Genomic DNA, 14,737 nt, shown 5'->3' on the forward strand with positions numbered 1-14,737 from the left:
AACAAACAAACCACAAATGCTACAACAGGAGGACAGATAAGTATGTACCAAATGGGACACTTATGTATTCATGCGACTAAACTTCAAAATGATTATCATTGAGTAGAACCAAGAGGTTGAAGTCGCATAAAGTGTACTACTCATGAAAGTTCAAGCCAGGCATGGTGACACACCTTCAATCCTGGTACTCAGGAAACAGAGCCAGGGGAATCTCTTCAAGGTACAGAGGAGCTCGAGGCTAGCCTGGTCTAATAAATGAGTTCCAGGACAGCCAGGGGGCTAATACAGAGAAACCCTGTCTCAACACCAGAGAGAGAGACAGAAAGAGAATTCAAAATACTATAGGTATTTAGGAGGCACTAGTATTAGTAGCTGTATATGCATAGCAGTACAAAATAAAAAGGGAGTCTGGGGAACAGAATTGGGGAAGGGTACACAGGAGATTTGAATGTGCCTCGGTGATTTGAAAAAAGTAAAGAAAATTCAACGAAACTAGATGGCAGATACTAGTTTTTGTATTTTATGTTTTAGCATCATAAGTTAAAATATGTATTAAGTTCCCTTTTCCATTCTCACCAAATATCTTTTCTTTAGTTTAAATTTTTTCCCCTGTAATGGCCTAGAGTGTCTTTATGTAGCCCTGGCTGATCTGGAACTTGCTGTGTAGGTCAGGCTGGACTTGAATTTTTGGTAACTTTCTTGACTTTGCCTTTCAAATACTGGGATTACAAGTTTTAAACTGGGGATCATAACAGTGCTTTCCAAACTTTCACATTCAGATTGTCAGATTTTGTTAACGTCTGTATTTCAAATTTGTAGATCCAGGGATAGGTTAGGGCTTGAGATTCTGCATTCCCAAAGCTTCTAGGATATGCAGAGGTAGCTTGCCCTTGGACCACACTTTGGCCAGTGGCCCACTGAGTCCCTTCCATCTAAATAGTCCTAGGTGTGTTCATGAGTACCACTGACATCCTAAAGTCAAGGCTGGTATAGATGGTGTTGTGAGGGAAGGAAGCAGGAGAAGGACCTGTAGGAACATCAGGGTGCCTGATAGTGAGTCCATCTCCTGCATAGATATGGATCTAGCCCTCCTCTGCTTCTGGCCCTCTCCCATGTAACCCAGGAAGAGGGATGGAAACTACACAGGCAGGCAGGCATGTAGATAAGCATGCACAGAAGAATATTAGGAATATTTAGGTGGCCAGAAATGTCAAAACCTACAAATTAGAAGGCTGGCAGTTCAGTGTATCTTGCAGTTTTTTACTCTAAATCTGCAGAGCAACAGCTAAACACTGAGGCCATTCTATATTACAGTCTTGGGTTAGTCTCGTCCTCTTTGTAGGGGAACCTCCTTGGTTCTGATAAAGGCCTTCAACCAGTTGGACCAGGCCCACCTACAGGACTGCGTGTAATCTATCTACTTGACTCCAAGACTACAGCCTTCAGTGTTAATGCCATCTTTTAAGGAAACACTCTCACATTTAAATGAGTGTTTGATGGAACCTCTAAGCATTGTAGTCTAGCCAAGTGCACATATAAAAATACCCATCAGTCCCTAGTAGAAGCCCTGGGATGCCGAGTACAGTGATCCTTAATTAGCAATGTTTCGCAGGAGATGCTGTAACTCACTCCTGGGGGAGCTTCGTCTGTGAGACGCTGGGAGAGGATTCTCATGAATGAAGTGTCTCAAGGAGAGCACTTTCCTTGTACCTGATTGCCCCAGACTTTGCCTCATATGCCTTTCCCCTCTGCTAATTTTGCTTCATCTTGTGTCCTGCCATAAAGCACACCTACAGAGTCTTATCACTGGATTTTGATCAGGGGCAGTCGGGAGGCATCTGCTTATCTTCAGCTGCTCTGATCTGGACTTGGCCAACTTCAGTTTCAGTAACAGCCTCTCCCTGACCCTATACCCCACAGTTTTCCCATTCCTGTTCAGCCTCCTCTACAGTATCCGAATCTGCTGTACCATCTCATGCCTTTCATGTACTCCTCTTTACTTGGCCAGGCTAACTTCCATGATGCCAAGTCTCAGAGCTGTGGAACAAGCCACCCCCAAACCTGTGGCTTAAGACAACAACAGCTCATCACTTCTCCTATCTCTGTGGGTTGTTGTTGAGTCACGAAGTCCTGCTTCCCAGAGGTTGGCCAGGAGTTTAAGGTGGAAACTTCTAGTGGCTCCACCCACACAGGTGCCAGCACCAGCTGTTAGCTCAGCTTCGGCTAATAGCCAAGGTCACAGTTCTTTCCTATATGGGGCTTCTATGTGAGATTGATTGATGATCTTCAGAGAATAATGGGTGGGTTCCAGGAAAAAATTATTCCTAAGGAGCAAGAACACACCAACATGCAGCTTGCATCAATCAGGTTGAGGTAAGCTAGTGCCATGGCCAAGCTCAGAATCATCACGGGAGAGGATTATAGAAAGAGACTAACACTGGAGTGTGGAGTTCACTGGAGATCACCAAAGTACAATAGTCATTTGTTCGAGACTTCTGTACCTCCTCCATACTTACCCATTATAGCACTTACCCTATCAGCTTTAAGTAGTAAGTTTGGCTGCAAGAATTGTCTCAGGCTGGAACTCCTTTGAGAGTAAACACCATCTCTCCATTCTCCCTCTATCCCAGTCCTAACCACACTGTGCTAGAAGGGTTCATGATGGAATTGGGGGAGCCATGGTCACCACATAGTTCCTATTTGCCAGACTCAAGCCCTATTGCTACTTCAATTTGACATTGGAAGTTGAGTAGCCACTAACACAGTTCCCACACTCCTTAGAGCATGGCAGCCAGATCCTGTAAATAGATTTCTGGAAGATAGGAAGCATCTAATAATCACTGATGGAATGAATAAACACATTCGTTGAGTCATCTTTCTAGGTAATCATTGAGATTTTCAAGTATAAATGCATCATATTTTTTTTTTCTTTTTGTTTGTGACAGGGCCTCACCCTGTAGCCTTGGCTGACTTGGAAGGTACTATGTATGTCAAGCTGTCCTAGAACTCACAATTGTCCAACTGCCTCTGCTTCCTGGTGTGCTAGGGTTATACTGTGTTCTACTGTATCCTGCTTTTCAGGATACATACACTGTGATCAAGTTGAGCAGAAAACACATATTCTCTAGATGAAGCAAGTCCATCAAAGCTGTCTTTAGGAGGCTTCTCTGGCCTCTCTTTTTGACTAGTCCCTAGGAACACAGTTTTCCTTGTGTGTCTGGGGAAGAAAAGGACAAAGTTCACCCCACAAATGTGTTCTCTGCTTCCCAGATTCTGGGGTTCTGAGCAGTGGCTCCTAATATAGGCTCTGTCTGGTTCTATAAATAGTCACAGACACATTGTCGATGGTAACACACTGGAGTGTGGCAATCCATTGTGAACTCAGCTCCTCCCTATTTCAAAATCCTGACTTCATCAGAGAACAGAAGAAGTGAATCATTCCTGTGGAGGGGCTCCAATTACATCATTTACTTTTTAAGAAAGAGAGAGAGAGAGAGAACTTGGTGTTCTGTGTTCCTCTTTGGAGGCAAGGCTCTCCACTCCTCTGCAGGCACCTTGTCAGCTATGGGAACAACTTCTTGCCCCTTCCACTTCTGTGCTTTGACTGCAGGGTTAAAAGAAGGTTTGACCTAGTGATTATCGAGGACCAAATGGTCAAGCCTGAACATAAATAAAAGTAACAAGTAACCTGAGCATGCTATATTTAGGAATATGTACATATATACACACGTGTAATAACAACTAATGAAAAAAAAAAAAGAGGCCATAAATTGTAAAGAGAGCAAGGTGGGACATATAGGAGGCTTTGGAGGGAAAGGAAAGGGAAGGCAGAAATGATGCCATTATATTATAACATCAAAAATATAATATATAAAAACTGGGCAGTGGTGGTCCATGCCTTTAATTCCAGCACTCAGGCAGCAGAGGCAGGTGGATTTCTGAGTTCAAGGCCAGCCTGGTCTACAGAGCTAGTTCCAGAACAGCCAGGGTTACACAGAGAAACACTGTCTTGAAAAACCAAATAAATAAAGGAGGGGATAAAGGGCTGTGATAATAAAACCAAATAAAAGGATCTTTTTGTTTGTTTGTTTTATAAATGAATCTTTGTTGTTACTTTTAAGCTTTTACTTATTATTATTGAAAGGATTGGTATCAGCTCAGGACAACCCAAAACTAGGTTTTCAGCACAAAGGAGATTTATTTGCCCCAGAGGGACAAAGGGCAGGGAACAAGAGACAAAGACAGGAGATAGAGGTTGAGGGAGAAGCAGAAGGGAACAAGGGGGAGGGGGAAGAGGGAGGACAAAGAACTGCCTCAGGATACAGAGGATACAGTGGCCCAAAGGGAACTGATTTATAAAGGTAATGGGGGGGGGAACCCTGTGTTAGGATAAGGTGTTAATTTTAATTGGGCATGTTAGTTAGTTGAGCCAAAGGGTGCTTTTGATTGATGGACTTCAATACTTTGAGAGCTGGACCTACCAAGTAAGCCTCAGGGGGAGGAAGTGGCCAAATAAGGAACTAGACTTTGGGAGATAGCTTTAGGATTGTAATCTAATGGTTTTTGTTTGTTTGTTTGTTTTGTTTTGTTTTTTTGGTTGGTTTGTTTGTTTTGTAACAAGGTAGAGGGTGACTGATTAAATAAAATAGAAGGAGCTAATGGAGAGATGACGCTACATTATATAAATGCAGGTTTATTGGGAGCAGGGAGGGAAGGGGCGGGGGTAGGAGAGCACGTGCTGCTGTGGAGGGGGAGCAGCAGAGAGCAGGAAGGGGGAAAGGAGGAGAAAGGGCGGAAGAGGAAACCAAGATGTTATATAGTAAAGGGCCTCTGGAAGAGAAGCCCCACTCGTAGGTGGAGGGCAGGGTAGGCAGCTAAGACCTGCAGCAGGTAGATACTTTAACAGAGGAAACTGGAGAGAAGAGCAAGGCCTGCCAGAGCCGTGTTTGCCATGCTCTGGCATGCTCAGGCTGGCTAGAGTCTCCTCAATTATCATGGGCAGTGGGACACATTGTTGTGAATATGGTCAGCAGACAATTTTAGGGGGTCAGCTCTCTCCTTCTGTCTTCTGGATTTCCATGATTGGTCAAATTCAGGTTTGTGTAGTAAGTACCTCTGCCTGTTCAGCCATCTCACCAGCCCTTGTTTTTGTTTCAATAAATGAACTGACAGCATTGTTTTCAGCAGGCCAGCTCCCCCTTGGTTCTCACAAGTACATTTCATCCAGCTCAGGATCCTAACTAGCTCTGTTGAAATTAGCCTGGCCTACCTATGCTTTTTTGAATAGCACCTGGTTTATTTTTAAATTCTGGGTTTCTAGCCAGGCTGTGGTGGCACATGCCTTTAATCCCAGCACTTGGGAGGCAGAGGCAGTTAGTCTTGCGTTCCAGGCCAGCCTGGTCTACAGAGTGAATTTCAGGACAGCAAGGGCTACACAGAGAAACCCTGACTCAAAATAAAATAAAATAACAAACCCAAAACAAATATTCTGGGTTTCTACTTACTTATCTAATTTCTATTTTAATGTTTATAAGCATTGTGCCTGCATGTATATCTGTGTGAAGGTGTAAGAACTCCTGGAGCTGGTGACAGTGGTGAGCTGCCATATTGGTGCTGAGAGTGGAGCCTGGGCCCTCTGGAGGAGCAGCCAGTTCTCTTAATCTCTGAGCCATCTCTCGTGCCGCACATCCAGTGTTTCTATAACCTAGTTATACCACACGTCCTAGTCCCCAGTAGTCACTACCACTACCTCCTGTCTCTTTCACAGCTGTGCTCTGTCAGGACTTCTGTGGAGACATGAGATTTCTCTATCTTAATTTTTATAGCTTTTTAAAAAATATATAAGTGGTAAAACTTAACAAAGACCTACAAAGAGCGACTTGCTCTTGCTACAGACCTAGGAAGGAGAAGGGCTAAAAAAATAGCTCCTGGCTTTTGGCATAAGCCTCCTTTTATGCTATGTTTTGATGAATCATGTTCCTGAAGCTTTGGCTGAATTACTAAATGTGTGTGCAATTGTAGCTAACTCTGCCGAACCTACAAGCATCTGCTGGGTGGATTTCCTAATGATGGAACTTGTGTAATGGCAAGTCCTGTGACCTTTCCTCTCTGCCCTCTCAGATAGTCCTCAGAGGCAAAGCTCAGACTCTGCTCTCATCAGCAAACCTTACCTTTGGAGAGAGGAACATATTATTTTGCCTGTTGTTGTTTCTCCTTCCTAGCAAACAGTTTTGCTTGAAAACTTTTTCCATACAAAATCTACACAGCAAAATCAAGGGGAGTGGTGCATGCCTCAATCCCAGCAGTTGGGGAGGCAAAGGCAGGTGGATCTCTGTGAGTATGAGGCCAGCCTGGTAAAGGATAGCCAAGGCTACAAGGGGACACACACACACACACACACACACACACACACACACACACCCTTAGCACATACCTTTAATCCCAAAACAATGAAGGTAAAGTTAGTTTGTAAAGAAGCAGTAAGATGGGGGTTCTTTCATGAGTTCAGGGCAAGTCAGCAGAGAAAGTTGAAGTCAAAGAATGAGAAGGAACCAGAAGATTAGAACAGATTGCTAGGGTTAGTTTAAGGCCAAGCAGAGCAAATCAGAAGCTGAGAGAAGCCAGTTTGAATCAGTCAGCTTGGAGAGGAGTGTGAGCCAGAACAGTGGAATTGAACAGGCCAGCCAGAGTTCAGAAAGAGTGAGCCAAATATCAGCATTTTTTTCTTCATTTTTCTTTTTTTTTTTTCAACTAACAGGTTTTTTTTTTTTAAACAGAACAAAACCACTTTAAGAATTTTTTTTCTTTTTTTCATTTCATTTTTTTATGTGCATTGGTGTTTCGTACACCTGTATGTCTATGTGAAAATGTTGGATCCCCTTAAAGCTGGAATTACTGACAGTTGTGAGCTGCCATGTGGGTACCAGGAATTGAACCTTGGTCTTTTGGAAGATCAGCCAGTGCTCCTAACTGCAGAGCCATCTCTCCTGCACTAGAGTAACATATTTGTTTCCGCACTTGTGTGTGAGCACCAGCAGAAGTCAGGAGACAGCTTGAGGGAGCTGGCTCTCTCCTTCCACCAGGAACCACACTCCAGTTCTCAGTCTCAGCCGCTGAGCCACCTTACTCCTCTCCCTCACCTTTCACAGAAAGAGCCATTTGTTTCAGGCTGGCCTTGGAGTTGCTCTGTGGCCATGGGTGACCTTGGAAATCCTGACTGTCCTGCTTCTGCTCCCCTCAGCAGTCCTGGGATTACAGGCACACACCACCATGCTCAGTTCATTTGGGAGTTCTGAGACTCCAACTCAGGGCTCCTGGCAGAGTAGACTCTACTGGATACCTCAGCCCCTCAAGTATCTGTCTTGAATTTTTTTTAGTTAAACAGTAGTTCCTTCATGGCACGAGGGACATTTCAGGTACTTGTAGCCACATGTGGTTGGTGTCTACAGCAGTTTTGGAGCAGCCGAACCCGACCCCCTTATTTCCCTGATTCTCGGAAATAGATAAAGGTCTAACTAAGGTCAGACCAAAGGTCATTGTCCAAGTTTCCAGGTTACTGTCAAACTATGTAACCTGGTTCTCTGAAGAGTTCAATGCTGCTATTTTAAAACTTCAAGTCAAAACAGGTCTCAAGTTAGGGACAGAGAAGTGTATGGTAGATGCTATTGCTCCTAGCTGGAGAGCTCTCTCTCTCTTTCTCTCTCTCTCTCTCTCTCTCTCTCTCTCACACACACACAATGTAAAAAATTTTTTTGAAAAAAATTCCCTAAATATTTTCATGAGATTTTTTGAGTATATATATGTATATATATATATGCATATATAACATGCATTATGTATGTGTGTATTATATATGTATTAAATATATAACACATATATGTATTATTATATGTATTAAATATATAATAAACACATATAATCAAGTTTTTCAAGTCAGAATTTCTCTGTGTGTAGCCCTTGCTGTCCTGGAACTCTCTTTGTAAACCAGGGAGGCCTCGAACTCACAGAGATCTGCCTGCCTCTGCCTCCCAAGTGCTGGGAGATTAAAGGTGTGCACCATCACTCCAGGCTAGTTTTATATCTTGTAAAAAAAAAATTTTTTTTTAAATAGAAGTGTTCACAAAATGCCAATTTTAAGGGTTTGCTCCTATTTTTTTTTTTTTAAGAAAAAAAGTTATGAACCGTGCCACAAGGTGGCACTAAAATCTAGTGAAAAATCCGTATCTGGTGTGGTCTAGTGGAGTGTGATTTACAGAAGCCCCTGGGGGAAAAACAGAAACAGCCAAACCCACAAAACAAACAAAGGGCAAATAAATTAGGCTGCAGACTAGAAATGGATTAGTCCCCTCCTGTTTGAAAGATAACCTCTTTATATTTTCTTAATATTTGAATCTTGCACTGATACAGTATATTATTCACCATACGGTGAATCTATATATTAATAACATTTTGAAAATGATCTCTCTTGTAGGAGAACTAGGTCTAGACATTACCTTGCAGTGAAAGTGAATTTTGAAGGGTGGGGGTGGGACAGGGGGAGATTATAAAACCCATCCTCCAGTTTGGGTAAGTTGATCCCATAAGCAGTGAGGTCTTCCTTGCAGAGAACAAAGTGTTGTGGGTGAGAAACCGCAACCCCATGAAGAGGTCGCTGCAGAATGAGATTTTTGTCCTTCTTGACTTTGGCATAATTTGCCCACTTTGTATTTTTGGCAATTATTTCAATATAGAGACTTGAGCTTGGAACATCCCGTATAAATAGGTCTGGAAGTCAGGAAGCGAGTGGACTTAATCCTGCTTCCTGGTTCTTTGTATTCAAGTCTTTTAAAGAACCTCATGGCACACAGTTCTGCTTCATATTTTCTTAATATCTGAAGTTTAAGGACACAGCCAAGATTCCCAAGCTATATTAAGACCAAGGAAAGCAATGTTAAGAATACAGCCGTAAAAAGTTTTGACTAAAAGGAGAAAACTATGTGTAGATAGAATTTTTCCCCTAACAGGCATGCACACTTGTCTGTATGTGTGTGTGTGTACGCTGACTTCCTAAACCAATGACAAAACAAACCATTTGCCAGTTCCTTAGGTCTGGAAAACTGACGCAGAGAAAAACAAAAGGCTGGGAGGTAATCTGGGGTGAAGGAAACCCAGCTTTTCTGGTCTTTGAGTAAATTGTTTCCTTTGAGATGGGCTCCAGTGGCACTAATGGAACATTTGGTTTGATCATATCTGTACAGCTACATAGAAACCGTAACGCTGGAAGGACATGTGAAAACCCTGGCTGACTATCCTGGCTTGCTCAGATTATAGCAGAATCTGGTGTTGAACTAAGAGCTAAAAGTTCCACTTTGAGAAATTGGGTTAGCTCTCCAAAGCCGTTCACCCAGTCCCCTCTGTCTCACTTTGTTGCCAGACTGACTCCAACCCCTAGACCCAGGGGATCACCCCGAGCCTCCTGTGTGGTTGGGACAACAGGTGGGCAGACCACTGCACTGGCCACCTACTGATTCTTGCAAAGGGCCAAGCATAGGGCTAGGTCTTCAGATTCTGAGGTGAGGGGACATCCTGGCCCTCAGAAAATTCACAGGATGGGAGACAGAGAAATGGGCAGTAACCTCATCATGCCATGGTGGGGCAGTTCCTCTACCCTAGACACAGCTTTCTTAGTTGGTACCCTTAGCCTAGCCCTCCTTGAGGGACCCGTTTGAATTGCAACTATCTTTCAGGTGCTTTGTTCAAACAGTTTCTCTTTCGCGACTCCCCGTGCTACTTTCTGTCCTTTCTATCTTTTTGTTTGTTTTCTTTTGTTTTTTCCGAGACAGAGTTTCTCACTGTAGCCTCGGCTGGCCTTGAACCCAAGTCAATTTGAATGCCTCGGCCTGGGATTAAAGGCGTGAGATACCATGCCCAGCTCCGTTCTATTTCTCAAAATGGACTGACTTATATCTCTTAAGACAGAACCGAGTAATACATGAATTAAGGCCTGGTGTTACAACTAGAAGCTCTGTCCATTGCGTATTAACCGTGTTCCCCCTGCAGGTCCCCTGTGAGTCAGCTTCCTTACTTTCCCAGCTTCAGGCTTTTCATCGGCTCAATGAGAGTTGTTGGGGTGCATGGGTTTTCTTGCACAGTGCACTTCAGGTAGCCCTCTGGCTTCAGGATTAGGATCAAGATATGTTGTAGAGCTGGGTGGAGGCTGCCTCCCCAAGATGGATGACTTCTCCGGGGAGTGGCCCGCACCCCTCTTTCCTTTGTCCTAAGGCTGTGCTTCTCCTAGATTGTTTCCCTTATCTTCTTCACCCGGGAGACCTAAGTTCAGGCCCCGAAGAACAGAGCCTGGAGGGGACTCACCCAGGCCCACCTAATTTACTGTCAGCCTCTCCCTGTGAAGAGGCTGCCTCTGGGCGAGTATCGCGTGCGGCCCAGAGCAGAAGAGGGGTTCCTCACCTAAAGAAAGTAAGAAAGAAAGAAACCCTTGGCTCGGACACAAAAGTGTGCACGGGCGTCTGTTTAAGTAAAAACAAAACCACACGGAAGGCGCCGCCCCTCCCCCATGGGTCTGAGCACCCGCGCGGAGTTCGCTCGGAAACTAGGTAAATCTGAAGCCGTGGCAGTAGCCAACTTCCCCCTACCCACACCCACGCTCCAAAGTGCGGCTGCTCTCCGAACCGCCCGCCCAGACCCGGAGGGCTCCGGGCTGCCGGCCCCACCGCGTCGCGCTCAGAGAGGCTGCGACGAAGGCAGGCGGGGACCTGACGGCCACACAACCCCACGGGGCGGGCCACCGCGCAGACTCCACAGTCGCCACCTCTCCCAGCCCGGCGTACGGGGCCGTCAATCAAGCTCCCCGGGACCCTCCTCCGACCTGCGGCGGGCGGCCAATCGGAGCCAGGCTCCGCAGCGATGAGCTCAGCCCGGCGGCTTCCCATTGGATGGCTATATTAAGAAAGTGGCCGGACTCTTTAAATAGCGGGCGCTAGGGCCGCAGCCCGCATCTGCCACCGCAGTCGTCTGCGCCCGAGTGTCCTAGGTTTGGAGAGAGCCCGCCCGGGGAGAGAAGCCAGGCCGAGTCCGTAGCCCCAGCCATCGCCTCGCACAAAGCTGCGCAGCTCGGGGACAGCGGCGGGAGGACCGCAGCAGCGTCCGGTAGCAGCGCGGCGACACGCTCCGTGCGCCTTATGCCCCCGCGCCCCTGCCGCGCCAGCCGGAGCGCCCCGAGAGAACGCACCTCCGCGGGGTCCCGGTGCCGTTAGCGAGCCCAGCGCGCAGCGCGCGGCCGCGGGAAGCCGAGGAGCGGCGAGCAGGGAGCGGGACGGCGGCGAGGCGCTCGCGGGCCCCTCTTGCTGCCGGCGCCCGGCGAGCTCATGGCGGCCATCCGCAAGAAGCTGGTGGTGGTGGGCGACGGCGCGTGCGGCAAGACGTGCCTGCTGATCGTATTCAGTAAGGACGAGTTCCCCGAGGTGTACGTGCCCACCGTGTTCGAGAACTATGTGGCGGACATCGAGGTGGACGGCAAGCAGGTGGAGCTGGCGCTGTGGGACACGGCGGGCCAGGAGGACTACGATCGTTTACGGCCGCTCTCCTACCCGGACACCGACGTCATCCTTATGTGCTTCTCGGTGGACAGCCCGGACTCTCTGGAGAACATCCCCGAGAAGTGGGTACCCGAGGTAAAGCACTTCTGCCCCAATGTGCCCATCATCCTAGTGGCCAACAAAAAAGACCTGCGCAGCGATGAACATGTCCGCACGGAGCTGGCCCGCATGAAGCAGGAGCCAGTGCGCACGGACGACGGCCGGGCCATGGCGGTGCGCATCCAAGCCTATGACTACCTCGAGTGCTCGGCCAAGACCAAGGAGGGCGTGCGCGAGGTCTTCGAGACGGCCACGCGCGCCGCGCTGCAGAAGCGCTACGGCTCCCAGAATGGCTGCATCAACTGCTGCAAGGTGCTATGAGGGCCGCGCCCTGCCTCCCGCCCCCTGCCAGCGTGGCTCTCCCCCTCCTTGGCCCGGTCGCCCACGGAGCCGGGAGAAAGGGAGACCCACGCCTCCAAGGACACCACCAGACTGCCTGACATCTGCTGGTGGCTCTGGCTGGTCACGCTGAGAATTAGCGTGGGCACCAAGCTCCCCCTTCCCAGTGTCTGTGTGTGTCCAGCTTTGTGGCACAGGCCTGGGCACCCCGCTGAGTGCCAAGGGGTTCCTGAGCATCCTTTTCTAAAGAGCCAGGCCTCAAAGTGTGGTTGTGTGTATGTACGACTCCCCACGTCCCTCCCCAGTCTAGCCCCACCCCCACCTCTGGTTTCCCCAGGGGCACGCTGAGTGGTCGCACCCCAGCAGATGTTCGCTTGTAACCAGTGAGCCACTACTGTCCCTCCATGTCTGTAACATAGACCCCTGGAATCACGGGAGGGGAGGGCTGGGGAGGATGGGGATGTTACATAAATACAGATTTTATTTTCGGAGGCAGAATGGTATTGTTTAATGGTGGTGAGTGGTGTGACCAGGGCCCAAGAGCAACTCCTTTCCCAGGCTGGGTCAGCCGCCCGCCCATCGGAGCATGAACTGGACTTGGCCATCTTTCCACACCCTGGGGAAGACATTTGCAGCTGACTTGAGCTTGAGAGGAAGCAGCTCCCAGACAGAGTCTCCTGGGCCAACCCCCCCTCAAACCTACGTTCCAGCCGCCGTCGGAGGATCCACGGTGTGCTGTGGGGTCACTTTTGCCATAAGCGAACTTTGTGCCTGTCCTACAAGTGAACATTGTTCAGTCCGAGAAACTATTGTTACTGAATTTATTTAAAGGCTGAAGCTTTTTTTGTTGTTGTTGATGATGATGATGAAAGAATTCTTTGCACAATTGTCTCATTGTTTGACACTCAGTGCACTTGTCATTTGCATAAGACAGCATTCTGACCACACTTGTATGCTGTAACCTCATCTACTTCTGATGTTTTTTTTTTAAACTATAATGACTTTAAGGAGATTTAAAAAAGAAAAACAACACTAATTTTTGCTTTGTTTTCTTGAAAAAAAAAGTGTCAACACTGTTGTGATTTTTATTTGTGTAGCTTACACACACTGTTTTGATAAAGGAAGGCAACACACATTGGGGTTTATTTAAACCTCCCCCCCCCAACAAGACAGTCTCTCCATCTATGTGAAATTTTCTGTACATTCTGTGTGCAGAGCAGAGCAAGGCCTCCTGCCCCTTGCCCCTTCCCTCCTTCCCAGCCCAGTGGTACTTCTACTAAATTGTCTTGTTTTGTTTTTGTTTTATTTTTTTAAATAAACTGACAAATGACAAAGTGGTGAGCTTATGATGTTTACATAAAAGTTCTATAAGCTGTGTATACAGTTTTTTATGTAAAATATTAAAAGACTATGATGATGACATTTATAAATGGTTCCTGTGGCTCAATAGTGTCATTGAAAATATATGAATTTGGGGTAAGGAAGAAATTCTCACAGAGGCCTTTCCTGGCAGTGGCTCTATGTCCCCTATATAGTAAATATAGTCAGTGAGCCTGCCACCTTTTAGGGGGTTGGGTGACCCAAGAGGCCAGGTTGCTCCTGTCAGTTCCCTGAGGAGAATAAGCCGTCACTCAGACACGAAGAGTGTACTAATTATTGTGAATTTAGTGCCATAGGTGAGGCCAAAGGTCTTTATTTGACTGCATCTAAAGATCTTTAAAAAGTGTCTGAAATTTATTCTGGGCTGTTGCTTCTTTGGCTTTGACAATGAGAATGATGGTCATTTGTGAATGTTAAACATAGATGACTTGTTTTTTTTTTTTTTTTTAATGTTTTTTAGGAGCTGGTTAACCACACATGTGGACCAGGCTGGCCACTTAAGAGATGGAGATAGCCTAGCTGTGGATGGTGGTGTACATCTTTAATCCCAGCAGAAGCAGGTGGATCTCTGATTTTGAGGCAAGCCTGGTCTACAGAGTGAGTGCCAGGCCAGCCAGGGCTACACAGAGAAACCCTGACTTAAAAAACCAAGGAGGGGGGAGGGGGAAGAGAGAAGAAAAAGGTGTGGCGGGGGAATAGACAACACTCCCCAGAGACTGAGCTGGTATCTCTGGGGAAGGGAATGTGTGTCTGGAACTCTTGAGTGGGAGCCGGGGAGGGGGTTGAAATGAGCTGGTTCTTTTATGACTTTTGCCTGAATGTTTCCAGAAGGAACCCATAATGTTTTATTCTAAGGACGGAGAACAACAGGTTGGGTGCCCGAATGGTAGATACTTAAAGCTGGAGCAGCCCTGTTTTGGGATTCAATGTTGAGGCCCCCTCATTTCAGACAGGCTTCCTTCTGCAGTGTACCCTAACTACACAGGCTGGCTTGCTCTTCTGAGACCACGCTACAACCCTGCTTGATACATGAGGGCCCAAACCTGCCAGCTCTGAGAAGTTTCCAGGGAAGGGTGCCAACCTCTCCCATCTACTTCAGGGTTGTGTCGCTTTTTGTTTTTGTTTTTGGAAGCATTGCTTTCTGGGTTCTTAATGCTGGGTTGCCACCCTCTCCAACCCCTCCTCCTCCACTCTGGGTCCAGGCTGGGGAGGCCTCCTTTGAAGTTGCTTGCTTCAAAGCTGAGGCTTCTGTTTCTTTGTCTTCCTTCAGACTCTGAAGCACTTCTGTGAGCTCAGAAAAACCTGTCTGTGGTGACCTTTCACCCAGTTAAGCATTCAGGAACAGGGCCTCCAACTGTGCAGGGCGAGGGCCTGCTGGCCAACAG

At 46.9% G+C, this 14,737-nt stretch overlaps 1 protein-coding gene across 1 annotated transcript; it reads left to right on the forward strand.

The window, feature by feature from the left end:
* The first annotated feature begins 10,992 nt into the window (after positions 1-10,992).
* Rhob (ras homolog family member B) lies at positions 10,993-13,394 on the forward strand. Its single transcript, XM_055625909.1, has one exon. It carries the CDS (start codon positions 11,364-11,366, stop codon positions 11,952-11,954), a length of 591 nt encoding a protein of 196 aa, XP_055481884.1. The 5' UTR covers positions 10,993-11,363; the 3' UTR covers positions 11,955-13,394.
* The last annotated feature ends 1,343 nt before the right edge of the window (positions 13,395-14,737 follow it).

The sequence above is a fragment of the Psammomys obesus genome, unplaced genomic scaffold, assembly GCF_907164565.1.
Source record: "Psammomys obesus unplaced genomic scaffold, mPsaObe1.curated_primary_1811, whole genome shotgun sequence".
Taxonomy (NCBI): domain Eukaryota; kingdom Metazoa; phylum Chordata; class Mammalia; order Rodentia; family Muridae; genus Psammomys; species Psammomys obesus.